Source organism: Trichomonas vaginalis, chromosome III, assembly GCF_026262505.1.
Source record: "Trichomonas vaginalis G3 chromosome III, whole genome shotgun sequence".
NCBI lineage: Eukaryota > Parabasalia > Trichomonadida > Trichomonadidae > Trichomonas > Trichomonas vaginalis.
Window position 1 is genome coordinate 4,295,579 of NC_067205.1, and position 20,103 is coordinate 4,315,681.

General features: G+C 35.2%; 10 protein-coding genes and 2 pseudogenes across 12 annotated transcripts, besides 2 other annotated features; 2 read left to right on the forward strand and 10 right to left on the reverse strand.

Moving 5' to 3' along the window:
* Positions 1-14,983: part of a mobile genetic element that runs on past the window's edge.
* On the forward strand, positions 178-714 carry TVAGG3_0639590 (protein of unknown function, DUF4106 family; the record flags this gene model as incomplete). The annotated part of the gene is made up of 1 exon (XM_051241195.1): positions 178-714. One exon carries the CDS (start codon positions 178-180, stop codon positions 712-714), a length of 537 nt encoding a protein of 178 aa, XP_051087782.1.
* Positions 3,246-3,691, reverse strand: TVAGG3_0639600 (annotated as a pseudogene). The gene has a single exon. A coding segment is annotated over exon 1 (446 nt).
* On the reverse strand, positions 5,218-5,854 carry TVAGG3_0639610 (annotated as a pseudogene). Its single transcript has one exon. A coding segment is annotated over exon 1 (637 nt).
* Positions 7,221-8,135, reverse strand: TVAGG3_0639620 (organellar and viral DNA polymerase type B; the record flags this gene model as incomplete). The annotated part of the gene is made up of 1 exon (XM_051241196.1): positions 7,221-8,135. The coding sequence occupies one exon, from the start codon at positions 8,133-8,135 to the stop codon at positions 7,221-7,223; it is 915 nt and encodes a 304-aa protein (XP_051087783.1).
* TVAGG3_0639630 (uncharacterized protein) lies at positions 8,658-9,518 on the reverse strand (the record flags this gene model as incomplete). The annotated part of the gene is made up of 1 exon (XM_051241197.1): positions 8,658-9,518. The coding sequence occupies one exon, from the start codon at positions 9,516-9,518 to the stop codon at positions 8,658-8,660; it is 861 nt and encodes a 286-aa protein (XP_051087784.1).
* TVAGG3_0639640 (DNA/RNA polymerases family) lies at positions 9,573-11,711 on the reverse strand (the record flags this gene model as incomplete). The annotated part of the gene is made up of 1 exon (XM_051241198.1): positions 9,573-11,711. The coding sequence occupies one exon, from the start codon at positions 11,709-11,711 to the stop codon at positions 9,573-9,575; it is 2,139 nt and encodes a 712-aa protein (XP_051087785.1).
* On the reverse strand, positions 11,757-12,341 carry TVAGG3_0639650 (phage tail repeat-like family; the record flags this gene model as incomplete). The annotated part of the gene is made up of 1 exon (XM_051241199.1): positions 11,757-12,341. The coding sequence occupies one exon, from the start codon at positions 12,339-12,341 to the stop codon at positions 11,757-11,759; it is 585 nt and encodes a 194-aa protein (XP_051087786.1).
* On the forward strand, positions 12,954-13,913 carry TVAGG3_0639660 (uncharacterized protein; the record flags this gene model as incomplete). The annotated part of the gene is made up of 1 exon (XM_051241200.1): positions 12,954-13,913. The coding sequence occupies one exon, from the start codon at positions 12,954-12,956 to the stop codon at positions 13,911-13,913; it is 960 nt and encodes a 319-aa protein (XP_051087787.1).
* On the reverse strand, positions 14,102-14,434 carry TVAGG3_0639670 (phage tail repeat-like family; the record flags this gene model as incomplete). Its single annotated transcript, XM_051241201.1, has 1 exon — positions 14,102-14,434. A coding segment is annotated over one exon (333 nt), but the record flags the coding sequence as incomplete, so codon positions are not given.
* Positions 14,984-16,049: 1,066 nt separating the features above from the next.
* Positions 16,050-16,292, reverse strand: TVAGG3_0639680 (serine threonine-protein phosphatase family; the record flags this gene model as incomplete). The annotated part of the gene is made up of 1 exon (XM_001299324.2): positions 16,050-16,292. One exon carries the CDS (start codon positions 16,290-16,292, stop codon positions 16,050-16,052), a length of 243 nt encoding a protein of 80 aa, XP_001299325.2.
* Positions 16,293-16,309: 17 nt separating this feature from the next.
* On the reverse strand, positions 16,310-16,672 carry TVAGG3_0639690 (uncharacterized protein; the record flags this gene model as incomplete). Its single annotated transcript, XM_001299323.1, has 1 exon — positions 16,310-16,672. One exon carries the CDS (start codon positions 16,670-16,672, stop codon positions 16,310-16,312), a length of 363 nt encoding a protein of 120 aa, XP_001299324.1.
* A 1,228-nt stretch (positions 16,673-17,900) lies between these two features.
* On the reverse strand, positions 17,901-18,380 carry TVAGG3_0639700 (glycine-rich protein family; the record flags this gene model as incomplete). Its single annotated transcript, XM_001299322.1, has 1 exon — positions 17,901-18,380. One exon carries the CDS (start codon positions 18,378-18,380, stop codon positions 17,901-17,903), a length of 480 nt encoding a protein of 159 aa, XP_001299323.1.
* Positions 18,381-19,974: 1,594 nt separating this feature from the next.
* Positions 19,975-20,103: part of a mobile genetic element that runs on past the window's edge.

Below are 20,103 nucleotides of genomic sequence, written 5' to 3' on the forward strand. Positions count from 1 at the left end.
TCTATAACATTTTCCATTGTTTGTGTAAAGAACTACTCTGTCAATGAACTTGTATTGTTTGTGTGTGTAAACTTTGTTTTGCTTCAATTCGAAGAGATACTCAAATACGTCCATCTTTTTATTCTAAGTAAAATGTCATTTCCGAAAAATAGAAGCGTAAGTGTTTCAAAAGGTTTAATGGCGATGGCAGATGTGAAGTTAAATTCACCAACTCAAACAAACAGTCAAAGTGTTGTTGTCAATGTCAAAGACAGAGATGTTGAAGTGGGGAAACCATACGAAGACGAAGATGGTATAACAATAGTTCCTGTAAAAGAACAACCAACATATCCTGAAGTTAGCAGAGACTTAAGTTCTGTTGCAGATATTCGAAATGACTACCAACAACTTAAAGACAAACTTAAAACTCAGGAGAAGATTTGTCAAGCTTTAGGTCTAATGTTAAACTTGGTCGAACACAACCCTGTAAAAGTGAACTCATATGTCATTGCACCTCATGAAGTTTTGAAAGAACTATTGAAACTTTTGACAGAGGCAGACGATATAAACATCAAAGAAATAGAACCCGACATTAGTTGCTGTGGTGTTTCATATAATGTCATTGACAAGATATACGTTATGAAAGGAGGTGAAACGTTGAACTTAAAATATAGTTTCCCAGACGTCATAAAAATATTTGACGACCACAACATTTCATTAAAATTTACTTGCTAAGTAAAAATGGCAGAAGACATAGTGGTTTATACTATTACGACTAAAAACCCTGAGTCATATAATTCTATAACAACAAACTTACAAAGTCCTCAAGGACGATATTGTAAACTGACCTTAAACACGATGACGACTAAAGCCTGTTTTGCTCTTTTGACACCAGAAGACTTTATTGTTGTGAATGGTAAAAAATACTCCTTTGAAGATACTTACTCAGATATACCACCAACAGGTTTTGTTGACTTATTTAATACTTTAAGTACAGGTGTAACATGTGCTGCAACTAGAGCAGGTTTCATTATGTTTGGATGTCCGACTGAGTTTAGTATAAACGATATGAGCTATAATACAAAACTTATATCTGGTTTTTACTACCAACAGTTTCCTATAACAGGAAAAGGTGTCATACAAGGAATGTCTGTTCCATTGACTTTAAGTACACCTATTTTATATATTGTTTCAAACTTAGGTTCAAAGTGCTATTCGAATGTCGACAGAAACTACTATGACCAAAAGATACTCATGCGTATAAACAACACTTTCTCTGCTGGTTTGCCTATTGTTCATTCGAATGCAGAGTTTTCAGCTTTAGTAACTCAAACACTTTAGCAAACATAAACTTAACCTTAGTTGACGCAAACTTTGTTCCTGTAAAACTTTTATGTCCTATGTATTTGTCAATGACGGCAGAAAGTTTCGGAATTGGAAGATGCAACTGGTGAAAGTATTGTACTACAAGAACAACTTCAACAACAATAGCTCAAGAACAACAAATGCAACAACAAATAGCTCAAGAAAAAAAAATATTTTTTTTTATTTTTATAAAAATGTACAGAATAGACGTTTCAGATTTTTTATGACTTCCAAGCGTTCAGAAATATGTGTCCATTTCGAGACTATAACAAAGCAGTCGAGAATTTGAAACGTTTAGTATTTATGTGACTCTGCCCCAGAATGTTATGTCATGAAAGAATGGGATGTAGTCTTTAACAAACCTAAAGCGACAATAGTTTCAGGAACAAGAATGTAAACAGATAACTTAAGAAAATAAAAGTCGTACAAGTTGGTATGAAGATGTTAGATGCTTGGGATATCTTATGTCAAAGTTAGATGATTTTTCAGTTCGTGGTATAAAGTTCTATACACCTTCTCCAAACTTCTATTCTATCTTCACTGGATATAAATACGAAACAAGTAGAATGGAAAGAAAATGTTATAGAAGCTTGGTTAGACCATGTCAAAGAAATTATATGCAATGGAAACGAAAGAGTCTATGAGTATATCTTATGTTGGTTTGCAAACATCTTACAACATCCAAGTGCAAAATGAAACTGCTCTCATCATAATTGGAAAACAAGGAACAGGTAAGAACACTTTCTTTACAGTATTTTGTGCAAACTGTTAGAAGGCTATTCGAACCCTAATATGACAAACTTAGAAAACATCTGCGGTAAATTAACTCTTCAATAGAGAATATGAAACTTATAGTATGTAACGAACTTCAAAGTATAGATACAACAAAGGTTTTAAACTCAGATGCTTTGAAGAGTCTTATAACAGACAAAGTTGGAGTTGTTGAAAGAAAGTATAGAGACCAAAGAGTTTGTGAAAATGTTGCAAATTTCATCATGGTTTCAAACAAACAACGCCGTTCCGATGAAGTTAGAAAGTTCTGACAGAAGATATGTAGTTGTCAGAACGTCAGATTCTCATATGCAAGATACTGAATATTTTGACGACTTAGCAGAAACTTTAACATCTGACTTTTACAACCACTTGTTCTCATATTTCATGACATTAGATATTTCAAAGTTCAATCCAAGACAAATTCCACATACCGAAGAGAGACAAACATTGTTAGAAGCAAACAAGAGTGTATATATGAACTGTTCATAGATGAAACTGACTTTGAGTGTTTAGATGAAAGGTCATTGTACGATTCGTATAAACAATATTGTCAAGAGTATGGTTATATGACAGCGTCTAAACGAACATTCTTGGCAAATGTCAAAAGTCTTTTAGACGTACAGAATGGTGTATATACAAAGAAAAATTTTTCTGAGTAAATTTTAAAAAAAATATTTTTTTATCCGATAGAAAAGATGACGAAATTCATCTCAGTAAACAAGTACATGTCAGGACTTAAAGAAGAACTAGACCCATTCACATATTTGAATGTTTACTTCTACCATTTGAAAAGTCTACATTTGACAAAGTTTGGAACATCGAACCAGTTAAGTTTGCTATTGTGACTAAAAAATGGTGCGAAATTTGAAGACTTAGACATAGAAGGTTTGTTAACAGTCAAAGAAAGTTTTGACAGAAGGTTTTCAAACCTTAAAGAAGGCAAAGCATACAAACTTGTATACCTTATGAACCAAAGAAAGCAGACGACTATGAATATTATGAGTCTAAAGTTGTAGAAGTTCAAGGTAAATTGGGTAAAAAGATTTTAGAGTCTAAGCCGTGTTTGCTCCTAAAGAGGAAGAGAACATTGACATTGACCCAGAAATTTCTAAAAAAAAATTTTATTTTTACATGTCATATCTCCCCTTCTCTGGCTCTGGTTCTTTCTTCTCTTCTTCTACTTTCTTTTCTTTCTTTTCTCTCTTCTTCTTTTCTGGTGGAGTTATGTCAAACTTCTCAGAACCATATTTTTGTAAAAGTTCTTTGTCCTTTAATAGCTTTCTATTCTGTTTTCTATTTCATCTTCAAGAACAGCGCATGTGTCTTCTTTGCATTCTAAGAAGTTTTGTTGGACTTCATCTCTCCAAGAGGCGTCATCTCTGTCAACAAGTCTGTCATTGACAAATTTTAAGACTTCTCTGCTTAATGTTTTATGGTTCTTGTCATATTCCCAGAAACAGAACTTTAGAACAAATTCACCTCTCTTGTTTACACTATGTAAGATTTTATGGTCGACAGATGTTTTGCTGTCGAAAAGCTTGTCTCGAATATAGATAGCGAAATCGCTAGACATTTTCTAAAAGATAAAAATTTTAATTTTTCTAAAAATATGTTAGAAAAAAAGTTTGCTGACATTGACAAGAAATTTGAGAATGTTTTAAATAAGAACAAGAGGAAGTTGGAAAATGCTCAGATAAACCCATACATGACAAGTTCTTATTTGCTCAGAATGGTATAACAGGTCTAATCGCACCACCTGGGTCGGGTAAGACTTTCACTTATCTTAAAATGGCTGCACAACAACAAGAACTAGATGAGAAGAACCCATTCTATGAGTTAGTAGTCATTTGTAGTACTTCGGGTCAATTTGACCAAACCGTCAATTCGTTCAAAGATATTATAAAAAAGTCTAAGTTAGTATGTATAAAAGACTCTGAGTTGTTAGATTGGATAAAGAAGTACCAAAGAAGAGTTTTGAAGTACAATGCTATAAATGAGTATGTCAATTCGAAGTTTAAAGACCCAAATGAGGAAATGCAGCGAATATTAGAGAAGAAACACTTCAGAAACAAACAGAAAGAGATAGAATACATTTCGAAGAAATTGCAATCTTACGATTGGAAGACTTACCCTCACAGATGTCTTCTTATCTTAGATGACTTTGCTTCTCATCCTTTGTTAAAAACAGAGAACAAGACATGTGTCGAATTCTTAAGAAGCTCAGACACTTTAACATCTCTGTTGTCATTGTGTACAGACAGCCAAGTTTAAGTAAGGATGTAAAGAGAATACTTACTGATATCATACTTTTCCCCGGATTGTCCGAAGACGATTTCATGGAACTTATGAAAGAGTCCATGGCAGGTAAGTTTGACAGACATGAACTATGGAGAAGTACAAAGTCATACAAGACCCTCATACTTCTTTCAGAATTCACATCTACGCAAACAAAGTTCAAATTGTAAAAGTCAAGCGTAAAAATGTAAGTGTTTGAGTCTTAGTCTGTTGGTGTGCTGGGCTGTCGGTTCTTCTGGCTTTGGAATGGACTCGGTTGGTGGTACGTCGGACATTCGTTTGTGTCCTGTCGGAAGGAAGGACTTTTCCTGTCGGAAAGAAAAACTTTTCCTGTCGGAAAGAAAAACTTTTCCTGTCGGAAAGAAAAATTTTTCCTGTCGGAAAGAAAATTTTCCTGTCGGAAAAAAAATTTTCCTGAAGGTCGGCCAAAAAGTTCTCAATTTTCGAAAATTTGAATGGTTTACGACGGACAACTGGAAAAATTTTTCCTGTTGGAAGGAAGGACTTTTCCTGTCGGAAGGAAGGACCTTTCCTGTCGGAAGGAAGGACTCGGAATGCCAGAAGGAAGGACTCGGAATGCCAGAAGGACTCGGACAAGACAATTTACCATCTAGAGCTACCTGAGCCATCTTTGGTGTCAAGCTTGAAAAATATATGGTTCATTTACTCTTCCTCTTTGAAGTTATCGAAATACTCTGTTATCTTTTCCTTTAACAATGGCAAATCTTCTTTGAAGGTAAGTATTGTACAACCTTTAATATCATAGTGTGTTTGAGGTAAAGTATCTTGAACTATTTGTTTCACATCTTCATTCGGTGTCATTGAAATCGGTAGTTTTCGCGATAGAACCAATTTCTGTCAGATTTGTAAATCTTAGCAAGGTCGTAAAAGCTTTTGTTGTTTCTTCTGACTAAATGCAAACATAACCATATCTCTGTCTTCTTCATTTCCATCTCTTCAGATAAATCATATACTTATAGTTCTTTTCCTTTCCTTTTGGTACCGAACGTGGTATTCTTTTCTGTATGTTTTTGTCTTCTTTCATCATATCTTCTCTCTGCTTTGTACAAAGTTCGTCAAGTAGCATAAGTATGTAGATTGCATAACGAGGTGAAGCCCACATTGCTATTGAACTAGCTAGGAACTTATGAACATATATACCTTTTAGATGCGATGGTAAGTTTTGTCTGTCTTGGTACATCTTTTTAAGTTCTACATGTTCAAACTCACTGAGGAGTTCATGAGTGCTATTTAATTCAAACCAGTCTTGTGGTTTCTTAGTATCTGGTGCAAAACATGCTGTCAAAATACTTTGCATTTGGTACATGTCATCTTTGACTGAACGAATGAGACGGAGTTGTTTGTTAAACTGTATGTACTCGTATTCTTCACTTATGGCTTCATGAACGATAGCAGTTGTTGTGTTCTCTGATGTTGACATTTCTGTTCTTACATACAAAATAAAAAAATAAAAAAAAAATAAAATTAGCGTTATTTTCTATCTTGTATAAAAGACCAAAAATAAACGCTTTACATGTATTTTCAGCAACTTCGTCAAATACTTTTATAGCTTTCTCTATCTCATCTACTTCGAAAGTTTCTTTACCTTTCGTGGGAGCACCATACCTTTTCTCAAAAACTTCAAGTAGTTCTGTTTCAGCAGCTCTCATATCGTTAACAAACACAACCTTGACTCTATTGACTGTACTGTCATATCTTTGAGTTATATTATATGTTCTTCCTATCTTATATCTCTTTGTATTGAAGTCCTTCGGTTTCTGAACGATGTAAAGTAAGCCCTCACTGCAACGTTCCGTATCGAATGAACCATATGTTATGAAATTATATCCAACAACTGGGTCAATCCAGAACAAAACTACTGGTATAAGACTTTTGTCTATAAGATATGCTGTAGTTCCACAGAATCTTACCGATATCATCAGCTCAGGATTTCTTGTCAAAATTTTCTGAGTTGAAGCAATTCCAACCCAATGGGATGTTTTCTTTCCAGATGGTGTTAAAATGTCTGACAAAGAATATTTTTTGTATTTCTTTGAGTATCTTACGTTTAAATCACCAATTCTAACCACTTTGGTCTCATTGTCTATCTTTTTAACTGTTTCAAACTCAGTGTTTGTCATTTTCTGTTCTTACATACAAAATAAAAAAAATATTTTAAAAAAACTAGCGTTTATTTTTCTATCTTAAGGAAATTCATGATTTCAGGGATTTTTTTGAGTTTTAGGCGACCAGGTTTTTTTACTACTCGCAATTTTTTACGATTTTCATGAGTTTTAGGCGAGTAAGATTTCTTACGTACTCGCAATTTTTTACGATTTTCATAGAGTTTTGGCGACCCCTGTAAAAGTCGGGGTCGCAATTTTTTACGATTTTCGTACGGAATCTCTACCCGCGGGTAGCAAACATATGAGGAAATTCATGAAATTTGGTCATTTTTTTCAGCAAAAATATATTTTAGGTGTCACCAGGTCCCTCGGTCCCTCGGTCCCTCGGTCAACTAACATCTTTTTGAAAATGGTGACAACATGACATTTTGACAACAACACAGGAAATAAACTTCTTCGTCAATGTTTTGTCAAGATTTCATCGTCAATGAGCGTAAATCAGACAAAAATATATTTTAGGTGAAGAGGTGAGATCTCACCTGTTTTCTCACCTCTTTTTTCACCCCATATGTCCTTACTGAAAAAGTACGTGTTCCATATGTCATTTTACTCAGCAAAAATATATTTTAGGGTAGATGGTGAGATCTCACCTCTTTTCTCACCTCTTTTCTCACCTCTTTTTCACAAGCGTCTTACATGAATTGTACGATGTATATTTGAAATTCTAAACAGTTTTGTAGCTTCTATTTCTTCACGAAGGATATCAAAAGTTTTAACAATATTGAATGTTTCTTTATATTTCTTCTTGACATCTGAAAGAAGGAAATCGTCAGCAGTTGGATAGTTTTTGTTCAGAAATGTCAACATGTCCATTTTATCTTCTGCTGGTTTCTCTGCTTCTTTCTTTAAGTCAGCATAGTCGTTTCGCATACGTTCTATCTCTTTGACGGAGTAGTTATATTTCCTCATTGCTGCTTTACATTTTGAACATTGTGGGTTCATTTTAGCATTGTACATTGAAATTTGACCTGCTAGAACAACTAAGGCGTCAATGGTTTTCTTTAACTCAAAAGTTGCTGGTTTTATCTGTTCGTTCCATACTTTACCTCTTCTATCTTTATCTCTTATCTGCCATACACATTTTGCAACTAACGAAACAAAGTTGTCGTAGGTCTTAAATTCTTCAGATTTATATATGTCAGAGATGTTCTTATATAACATGTCGCAATCTTTGTCCATAACTTTGTGGTTGCAATGAAATCCAAGAAACTCATAGTTTACCTTACGTATGAACTTCTTTATTTCTACTGAGTCAGTTGCTTTGACTTCTATTTCATCGAATTCAGGAATAGTGAGCTTTTGTTGTTGTATTTCAGGAAGTTTAGGTAGATGGTCAATAATATCCTGCATTTCATAAAGATATTCTTCATTTGTTTCATCTTTCGCAGTGCAATCTAAATCTCCTTGGAGAAGTTCTTGCTTTATCTTCTGGATTTCTGTTTCGAAAGTATATGAAGAAGGAATGAAGCTTTTCATCTCTACTAACATTGAAGTTGGGTTCATGACTAACGAGTTTGGTGCTGTTGTTGCTAACATGTTCTTACAATAAAAATAAAAAATATTTTTTTAAAAAAACTAACTTTCTTTTTATTTCGGGAAAATTCATGAAAATTCAAGAGGTGAGAAAAGAGGTGAGAAAACAGGTGAGATCTCACCACTTCACCTAAAAAATATTTTTGCCGAAAAAAATGAGTTTTGGTTGAAAAAACAGGTGGAGCCAAAAGTGGCTCGACCTCAAAACAAGCATTTTGTGAAGAATATACCAACCGCCAGAATGTCGACGGTTGCTTTTTATACAAAATTCAACGGGTGAAAAAACAGGTGAGAAAAGAGGTGAGATCTCACCACTTCACCTAAAATATATTTTTGGGTCATTTACGCTCATTACGATGAAAGTCTTGACAAAACATTGACGAAGAAATCTATCTCCTGTGTTGTTGTCAAAATGTCATGTTGTCACACTTTTTCAGAGAAGTTAAAATGACCTGGGGACCGAGGGACCGAGGGACCTGGTGACGTAGTGACACCTAAAACCATCTAACCTAAACATCTCATTTTTCAATACTTTTTCAGCACTTTTCCGTAGTTGTATATGAAAGACAATTCGAGATAAAAGTCATAGTATAATGGTATAATATGCTGCACACCGTTTGTTGTGAACCAAACTTGAAAGTCAGAGAAACTGTTACTAGGTGGTTCGTAGAATTTAGAAGCAAAGTCATAAAAGTCCTTACCGATACAAAGAAAACTGTTGTTGCTTGAACTGAAACTTGCATGACATATAACATTTTGAGGGTCAAACACGTTTCTATAAACTGTCAAATCTGTTGGTGGAAGTATAAATTTAAATGGACCATCTGGTGGTAATGGTTCGTTCTGGTTTAGTAACCGAAGAAATTGCGCCCAAGAACGTCTGTCCACCCCCCAATATAAAAACTCTGTATCTCTTGGAGGGTTACTTTCAATCTTTTGAAATGAAACTGTGGAGTTCATCTTGTCGTATTCTAGTTTTAGATAGTATGTTCCATTTAGTAAAGAGTGGTATTTTTCTTGAAATTCCCAGTAGTATTTGTTTATTTGAGTTTGAAAGTCATTTAGAGTTTTTTCAAGACTTTCGTCTGAACGAATTGTAAAGATTTTCATTTCGTCAAATTTTTCTATTAGACCATCAGAGCCTTTATACTGACCGTGAAAATATACTGCGAACATGAATGCATTAGTTCTATTTGAAAACAAAACTCTTCTAAATCCTATTGCCTTTGCATCTGAAGGACTTTGAAGCCAACGAATTGGATAGTCAAACCTGTAAGCTCCGGATGAAATTTCTTCATCTGAAATATTCCTACCAGCATTTGTAAAGATATAGTCTAACGGTTTTGTATCTGCTACTTTTGTTCTTTGTTTTTCAACCTGAAGCATTTTATATATGTAAAAATATACTGTTTTAAAAACGTTTTTATTTCATGCAATGTTTTATTTCATGCAATGTTTTATTTCTGTGCCGTCTTCAAGTATGCCCCAATATTTCCTTTTCGATATTACATGAACTTCGGTGAAAATTTTGTCCAATTTGAATTGACCCATCTTTTCACCGACCATTCCCATTTCAATGAGTTTGTTGTATCCTTCTTCGTTCGTCATGAGTGCGTCAATGTTCTCATAGTAAACCTTCACTTTGGATTTGACTTCGGAGAAGAATTTGTTGTAGTTGTCAAGGACTGCTTTTGCGAACTGAGGGTAAGACCAATGTTCGACAATAGGTTTTACTGTGGTTACTAAGCCATTTTGACCTTCGGTGAACTCGTACTTCAAAACAAAAGGAGAAAACCTTTCAACAAAGTTGTCGACCTTCTCATAGTGTTTACTCTTCATCTTTTGAGGTTTCTTAATGGAATATCCCCATGTCGAATTCATAAGCAATTTGAGTGTCATTGCAAGTTTGGGGTTTGAAGCTTTCCTAATATCATACAGTTGTTGTATGACTTTTCCAACTGTATAGTTCCTTCCCGGGAACTCGCCGTCTTCGTTTGGAATTCCAGTCGGAATATATTGGACAAACCTCATGTACGCAGCGTTAAGGTCGACATAGTATATTTTTTCGTTTGAGTCGAACTTGTCGCAACCAATGGGTCCAGTTTGTGGAAATTCAAGTGAGTCTCTTATCTTCTGAGAAACTTCTCCTGTTATCTCATAAACATCGTCAAAGCAACCTGTTTCATATAAAACCTTCTGACCTAACTCAGATGCTCTCCAATACAATTTGACGTCGACTGGATGTCTCAAATGAAGTTTGTTTATAGCATCTTGAAGTTCTTGCAACCTCATTGGAAGTTCTTCTGGTTCAGGTTGGTATCCGAACAATCCAACTCCTTTTGGAACTGTGTACTTCTTTTGTGCTATAACTTTGTCTGGAACAACTTTTGGTCTTACCAACAATGAAAAGTTTGTTTCGTCTTTTGGTACAAAAGTTTCTGTCAGCTTGTCATCTGGAATTGGTTCCAACAAGCCTTTCTCGAAAAGAATGTTAACAGCTCTGACAATGTTGCACTTGCCTTTTCCGAACAATGGGTTTGTAAGACTTTCGTTCAACATGAAGTGGTTGTGGACAATTACAATCTTCAACCATGGTAAGTCTTTGTCAACAACATAGTCGTCATGTGAAAAACCTTTAGCTGTAGGTATGTTGACTCGGATATTGACATTTGCCAACGGTGCAATTTTTGCCAATTGACCTCTGAGCATGTACCTTGTCTTCACACATGACTCAAGATACTTCATTTTCTCATCTGTAACAAGACCAGAGTTCCTGAGACATGTAAGAATACAAGGTTCATTGACAATTGTTTCAATTGAATTGTAAATTCCATACCTTGTCAGGTTAATGTCAGACTTATTTCTGAAGGGGAAGTATCCAGCATGTTGTCTGACTGCTTGAGGGTTGGGTTGGTACCATTCGAACTTCACGCTTGCAATTCCTTCAATTGCATTCAAAATATCTGAGTCGGAGTCAACCATTTGTTCTCTCTTTGTAGTCTTGAAAGCGTCAAGAAGTTGTGCAGCTGTTGTGACATTGCCATGTGCATAGTAAATATGACCATCCAAATCTTTTACGGTTAGTCTGAGATTGTGTCCTTTCTTATTTCCGTCTTGAATTGCAGCAAGTACACCCATGAAGCCTTCTTTGTTCTTTCCATCGTCAAAGTTTACTGTAAAGGTTCGACCAGATGTAATTTTACTTCTAACTTCACGATACTTCTCATATGCATATCTTGTTCTTTCCATGGGAGCATGTGCGTCTTCACCCTTCCCTTTTTTCCGTCTCAAGGGATGCAATTGTTCGTCATGTTTCCAGTAGAATCTGGCAAAGCCGTCGTGTCCTTCAACTTGAGGCTCAGTAACATCGAAAGGCATGTCCATAAGACGTTCTTCTTCTAACCTCTCTAATCTGTTTGGATAATTTGCGCGTGCTGTTTCTAAGTCCATTTCATAGCGAAGACCAGACAATTTGTCATAGACTTTTATGGGTCTTCCCTTCCTATATTTAAACTTCTTTGAAACTCTCCAACCATATCTTTCTAACTCTGCTTTTATTCTAGCAGACTTTCTGTCCATTCTATATGGGGGCATTTCTATAAAAATAAAAAAATGTTTTTTCCTTTACTTTACATAACCACCGGCTACCATAAGTCTTTGACGCCAACCCATACCAGCTAATGAAGGTTGACTTGGTTTAGTCTCCAGACTAAACTTTGGTTTTGGTTTATCTTCAGTTTTTGGCTTCCCTTCTTCTATTGGTTTTTCGTCACTTTTCGGTTCATCTGACTTTACCTCACTTGCTGGAATAGTTGTGTCGTCAACATCTTCATAAATATCATATGCCATTTGTTTTTGTTTTCCTTTCAACTTTTTGTGTTTGTTGTAAAGTTTAGAATATTTCGACTCTAAGTCAATGAGATGTTCTATAATGAACTGTTGGTCAGTGAAGTAAACTTTTCCATCTGTTGTCTCGAAAGCTCCTTCAGACTTCAATATTTTATTTGTGAGAGTCTGTTTCTTTTTTGAGATACTAGCCGTTCCATTTTTATGAAAAGTGACTTTGTAGTTAGGGTTTGTATTTCCAGACCTGGCACTTTCTATTATTGAATTTTTCTCTTCATCTGTAAGTTCTTTGACAGGTTTTGACAATGGTTCTGAACTTTTTGTTTGTGGTGTCAAATCTACCGTTTCAACTTCTTCGGTCATTTCATCTCAGTAAAAAATTTTAGTTTGGTTTGTTTTCAACTGGTTGTTTAGGTTTTTTATGTCGGTCTAAAACTTCCTGAGGTATAGGAAAAACTTGACAAACACGTGGTGGTGTAACTGCTGGAAGCCGACAAATCCATCTTGAGCCCATTTGTCTCAATGCTGTATTGTTCATTTCATCTCAGTAAAAAATTTTACATTCCCCACGTTTGAGGCGGTTGAGGTTGGTTGTTGTTTACCCACTGTTGTGCATGGTTATATCCTCTGTTAAAGAATCTTTCACCTTGGTCCATATAGTGCCCTGCTTGGTTATAGTAGTCATTTGCTTTGTTATAGTAGTTTCCTGCTTGTCTTCCTACATTGTCCATCCATCCTTGAACTTTTCCTCTTGTTTCAGGATTTGGAATAAGATTTGCTGCATCTCGTGCTATCTCCCAACCTTTCTGTACAGTTTGTATAATAGGTTGTGCTTTCTCTTTCAGTATACCTAATGTACTCAAAATCTTCCTTCCAATTCCAAATGCACCTCTGGCTAGTGTTCCCACTGCTGGCAAAAATCTAGATGCGACTCCTGCTAATGCGCCAAATAAACCCATTTCTTATGGGTTAAAAATGACGAATTCAAACAAGGACCCCTATGTTTCTAAGGCAACAAAGAAAGCACTCATGGTAAAAATCTTTAGTTCAACACCAAATGCTTGGTTTATGGATATCTTGGAAAACATTCCGAGATATAGAGAAGATGGGCCACCATACTGGCTAATATTTGTCGGTCAAAACACAAGATACTGTGAAGCCATACCATTATGGTCCAAAAATATTTTAGATGTGAAAACTGCTTTGACAATATTCGTTGACAAATACCATCCAACAAAACTGACATCTGACTATGAAAGTTCTTTCAAATCAGACGATATTAAAAACTATCTGCGTTCAAAAAATGTAAACCAATATTTCATTGTCGACCAAAACCATTCTGCTCTTGGTGTCATTGACAGTTGTATAAAAATCTTAAGAGACTTAAACCAACCACAAGGTGGTGAAGCAAATGAAATGTCATATGACGACAAATATAGACACTTCTCCATGGCAAAGATGAGACAAGTTTTAAATATTTACAATAGCCGTAAACAAAAAGGTTTGGGAAACCACTCCCCCGAAGAAATGAAAAACAACCCTGACTTAGAGAAAGACTATATATTTAACAATTTAGTCAAAAGAGACAAACAAGAAAGAATGCCGGGCTTCAAACTTCAGAAAGGTGACAAAGTAAAAATAGAAATACCTAAACGCGACCCATATGAAAATACTATTGACTATGACAACAATGGGAACCCGACAGGTACTCACATTCGTGTTCGTAAAAATAGAAGAAAGTATACAAGAGAATATTATGAAGTTTTAGGCAAACATGGCAAAATGTACAGACTGCAAGCAGAAGATAAAACGACTATTGTCAGACCTCGTTTCAAACTTGTCAAAGTTCAAGGTGGTATACTTTCAAAGACAGTTCCTAACAAATATAAGACAACTCCTGACGAATATGCTAAAGAAGTTGAAAATGACGACTAAGCATTTCTATACCATGCGTAAACTGTCATGTAAGGTGGCATGTAGTCTTTACTTTGTCCTGTTGTTTGTGTATACCCTGAAACGCGATGTGTATGGTTTCCTTCTCCCTGTGTGTTACCCCAGAAACAATTTATAGCAAACTGAACGTTGTCTTTAACATCATATCCTTTACCTTTTTTCATTGCTGACCAATCCCAAAATCTATGCTTATGCCAACCTGCTTGAGATGTACTTAAATCTATGTAGTGACTGTGTGCAGGTAAGTTTTCACCTGAAATCGTTTTACTTCCACCTGTTTCCTTTGAAGAGTTTGCACAATACAAAAACCTGTCGACTATTTGAGTCCAAGTTCCAAAACCAAGTACTACTTCTGGTCTGGTAGAGTTCATTGACGTATAAATAGAACCTATAGGATATACTGTTTGAAGTATTTCTGTCTTTAATGTTTGAAGCTCTGTTTTGTCTGCTTTTTTATCATATAAATCTTGAGCAGTGAATTTAACATTGTTTTCATCCTTCATGACATAGACATTTCTACATCTAATGTATTTCATCGTCGTTATGTCATCCTCCGATGTTAAACCTTGTGGAAAGTTAGGAGGTTTCCAATATAATGCATCCCCACCAGTTTCTTCAACCGTTCCTGCAATATTTTCTATACCAACAGTTGCGAAGAAATCGTGTGTATGGTTCTTATCTGCCTTCTTTTCAAGGCTAACGTTTAAGTCTGTTATTTCAGAAGATGTATGTGTATGTCCAACGTCACTTTTCCTGTTTAAGGTTTCTTGTAAGTTTGTAATATTTGCAATGGTATGTGTATGAGTCTTTTTAGAATATTCGTTTTCAGCTCTTGTCACTTCACTTGACATTTTATTGTCAACATATGTTTTGTCTGCTAGTTCAGGATGAGTATGTTCTTTCGTTGCATATGTTGCATCTGCTCTGTCATGTTCTTCTTGAACTTTTTCAATGACATACTCTTTGTCAGCTTTGTTGTCAATATCTGCTTTCAAAAGAAGTTCATCTATAGGTTTCTCGTTTAAAGTTCTTTTTGTTGGATTTATACAAACAGTATGGTTCTTACTGTCTTGAAACAGAAACTCGTCTGTCAATGGGTTTATCGTCAGTTTTAAGTTTCCTTCTTTCAATGACTCAGATATCTTAGAATAGTTTGAAAAGTTTGTTGTGTTCTTATTTAGAGCTTGTACAATGAGTTGTCGGTTGTGTTGTATTTTCTCATAGACGCTGTTTCTTTCGACATTTTTATTCTAGATAAAAAATGCTTTCAATAGAAAAAGAAAATTCAAGAGTTGCTACAACTAAACCATTAGATGAACTTTTTACTAATGTCGGTCAAAAGTTTGAGACAGAGACCGTAAAGCATGAAGGCTATCGTTTTGACTACCCATTGAGATGGTTAAGAGACCCATCCGTCACAAAAGCTGTTGGCTTTCGTAGAATGAAGTTCATTTCAGAAGCCATACATGGTTTCCCATTTACGGTCGGTTTTGAAGTTCGATACTATAACAAAGAAAAACGTACGTATGAGAAATTTGAACAGGGAAAACTTTTACAAGTGAATTTGCTTGTAAACTTAGAAACAACTCTTCAAGCTTTTCAAAAAAATAAACGATATCTATCTCGAATATGCAAAACAGTACAACATTGACGAAGGAGAGTACCATCTCGATATTTTATATGACAGGAAAAATGCAACTGTTAAAATCGATATGAATAGAATAGAAGACCTTGGAGAAAACGTTTATATTTCTACAAAATATAACAACTTGGCATGGTATAGATTTTTGAGGATGTTAAATCAGCCTGCAGAATATCCAGTACACCCGGACTATTATGAAGTCGAAAACCCTAATGGAACATATGAAAATGTTTTCGACCCAGATGCTATTATAGTTCATGCTTCATTTTCTGGCGCACAAAACTCTTTTTTATGCTTGGCAAATGACTTTTACGAAAAACCTACAAAGCTATATGAACCACCGAGTGGAAGTATTTCAGACTTTCAAGTATGGTTTACTACAGATGGAAGAAAGAGAATAGTTCCATTATACCACGCGTTTTACTTAGAACTTAGTTTCATATACAACTACTATCGAACGGTAAAAATATAACTTTTTAATACGGTTGAGGTGTTGGATTTGGTTGCCAACTAGACTGTGGTGCAGGTTCAGGCTGTTGTATAACAGGAGCTTGTTCTTCTGGTTCAGGGTCTTTAGGTATAATACCAACGAACTGACCTACTCTTTTACCAATATTTTTGACTCCGTTCCAAATTCCTCTTCCGACAGATTTTATTCCATTCCATATACCTCTTCCAACATTTCGAAAGAAGTTTCCTATTCTTCCAAAGAAACCCATTTTACTATATGAAAAATCTAATGTCCGCCTAGTCTCTTACGTTTCCTTCTGAGTTCCATTGCATTTTTTAACTGGAGCTCATACATTCTATTTCTCCTCTGGTAGAAAACATATTCCGGGTCAACTCCTGTGTTCGCGTCATCTGCATAGAGTTGTTTATATCCCACTTCAGGGTTTGTATAAAACTCTTTCCATCTCATATTTGCATACCATGGTGGCAAACCTAACGCAGCGTCATTTGACATGGCAGTTTGCATTTGTACATCTGTTGGCACCTGACCATAGTTTGCCATTGCAGTTTGTATTCTAACTTCATTTGGAATATTCTCTGGGTTTGGTTGTCCAGGTTGCTGTGCATTCGCTAAGTTCTGTGCGTCCATTTAATATTAGATAAAAATATCTCTTACGAGTACATATGCTGAACATTTGCAGACATTGGTTCATCTTCATATTCTCTATATCTTTCTGCCACGTCAAATAAGTAAATGACACAATGGAAAAAACCTAAAACAAGTAGTCCTATTTCAAACCACATTTACTTACCAATAAAATTTCTTTGTTGTGACACTTTCTCCGGTTTATAGGACCTCTCTCATATTCTATCTTATCGTATCTAAACTCATAGTCATGTATGTCCTCTAACCATCTCATGACACTTTCCAAACCACTTTTATCGGATGTAAAGTAAAAGCATGGATGGTTATGTACAACGTTTCTAAAGAGTCTCTCAAAGTCCAGTCTACTTGGTATTGAAAATCATATGTGTTATAGAACGGCGGGTCTACTATAAAGAAAACATTTTCCTTGTTTTTATATTTTTCATACAACTCTGTCCAACGACATCTCACAACTCTATACCCTCAGTATATTTTTCTATGTTCTCTTTGAAAACCTTTGTATAGTTAAGATATAAAACGTTTGACATAAGTGTTTCAATGTCATGAACTCTTATAGAACCACTATACAATAGTCTAGAAGATATACTATCCCAGTCAATATATTCTGCTTTTTTCAAAACCTCTCTGACAGTATTTTTCTTATCTAATGGTATACGTTCCATCTTACCTATAGGTATCTTTTCTTTTAACTCTTTCAATATTTTGTTTGTGTCTGGTATATGTTTGAGACGGTTCATATAGTTGTCGAAGTCATTGCATATAATCTTTGAGTCAGGAAATACAGTATGGCACAAATGAGATATATAGAAACTTCCACCGAACAAATCTACAAATGTTAGACCATTCGGTAGTTTCTTAAGTTCTCTCAATAGAATATCTTTACATCTACTCTTATTTCCAAAGAAGGGTAACGGTGGTTTTGTAAAATTCATTTTATATACAATAAAAATGTTTTTTCCCTGAAAAGTGACAGAAAAGTGACAAAACATCTTCGGGGCTAGAAGGGGCGCAGCCCCTGGAAGCCCCAATGCCTTTTTTTTTTCGATAATATTTTTGATTGATTAAATTTAATTTGGATACATTATCTATCTTCCAACAATTTAAAAATTGAAAAAGAATCGCTAACGTTGACCAGGATAATAATGTTTAATTCCGTTTCACACATAAATTAATTGACTTGGTTCATTTTTTCTATACTAGTTATTTATTTTCATTCACTAGATATGAGGAAAATATAAAATTGAAGAATAAATGAATGAAGAAATGAATGATATAAATTCAAAACACATGAATTATAAATAGATGAAAATTGTGTTATACGAATGAATCCATTTCCGATATGACCTGTTTCAAGAGTACCATTCGGGGCAAGCATTGGATTTTTTCCATCAATCATCATCGTTTCTTCAAATTTCAACCCAGAATAATGTATCGAAATATAATCACCTTCGCGAAATGATATAGAATCTATTGTAGAATCCTGAGTAATAGCTACACATCCTGGATGTCCGCTGATGAAGCTACTCCCTCCTCCACCGCCATAATCCGAATCATTATTCGATGAACCGCCTCCAAAATATCCTGAACCACCCGAACCGCAACCATTTGTATCTCCAGCATCACCGATTCTATTGGGATTTCCACCGCCAAGTCCAAATGTGCCATTGACTTTTCCAATTCCGCCTGACATTTGTGTTCCGCCTTTTCCATAATTCCCATTACTATTGTATCCAGTGATTGAACCCCCAGCACCACCAATATCATTACTATCTGGACCTCCCCCACCAGCTGCCACTATAATTCGACTTTTTAATGAATTAAATTCATCGTATTTGCCTGGAAGAAGTCTTACATCAGAGGCACCTCCACCGCCATATTGGCCTGGAGCTCCTCCTCCATATGCATAGTAGGGAGATGCATATTGACCTTGAGAACAAACATGCAGATAAAAATCATTTGGAGAATTCAATTTTAGATAACCTTTTACATATGAACCACCTGAAGGTGGAATGTAAGCAGAGTCTTTTTTAAAGAATGCGCTGGAACATCCCCACAATTCAAAAAGATAAATTCCAGATTTTAATTTTACATGAATTGGTGATGATTCATTGAATAAAGGACTTGTATATGCATATTCTAATTTATTTTTTGAAGGAAATAGAATTTGATTAAATTATATATATTTCATGGGTTAATACGATATTATTGCCCAAAGCAACAAATGACAAATAGCGATAATAAATATCTAAGAGTGCTCATAGAAAATATGTTTATATTCTATAGATTCCATGGTACGGGAAATGCATTAGTCACTTTTTTCAACATTTTGACATTTTTATGTTGTAAAATAAATAAATAAATTCCCTATAATGAGATATATTTGGATTCATTTATAACAGACTACGAGAATGAATTTAAAAGGTAATGCATGCTTCATACTTAAAGCAATTGCAGAATCGATCCATAAATCTTGAAAGGAATTGCTTATTATCTAAATAATAATACAGGAAATGCAAAAGAAAAAGTTACTGAGGTTGATGATTCTTTCATCTTTGAATATCCTTGTAACTCGAATGTTATTTGTGAACCATATATTATTCATTTCCAAAAAGGAAGTTATAAGATCGAACTCTGGGGATCATCAGGTGGAAATGGAAGAGAAAATAATTCTCCTAAAATTGTTCCCAACTCAGGTGGAAATGGTTCATATGTTAGAGGCATTATTCATTTGAAACAATCCACAAAATTTTATCTTTATTTAGGTGCTAAAGGTGAAGACCAGACAAAAACAGATGATTATACTAACCATTCTCTTGGAGGTTGGAATTTTGGAGGGCATGGTGGAATTGATAAACATGATAAGAATGAACAGACTCAATATCGCCCACCAGAGAGCGGTGCAGGAGGTGGAGGTTCTGTTGACCTTCGCATTGAATATTTTGACATCAATTTTCCAGATAAAAACCGATCACTTCTGACCAAGTCGTTGAAATCTAGAATAATGGTTGCAGGGTCTGGAGGTGGTGCTGTCTCCAATACAAATAAGTTTGGTTTTCCAGGTGGAAATTTAACTGCAATAGATAATGGCAATAATGTTTTTGGCGGTACACAAACATCAGGAGAACTAGGAAAAGGGATGGATGGCATTGATTCAGAAATTAATCAGGGAGGCTCCAGAGGTTGTGGTGGCGGTTATAAAGGTGGTTATCATACTTTCAATAAAAGCATGCCTAAAAGTGTCAGTTTTGAGTTCGGTGGATCGGGCGGGAGTTCATACATAAGTGGAGATATAAAAATTGCTCACATTTGCTCACATTTTAGCACTTTTTTGTACGTTTGTCAAAAAATTGTGAGGAAGATCTCACAAAAATAGTCAAAATGTGAGCAAATTTTGAGAAGTGCTCACATTTTGA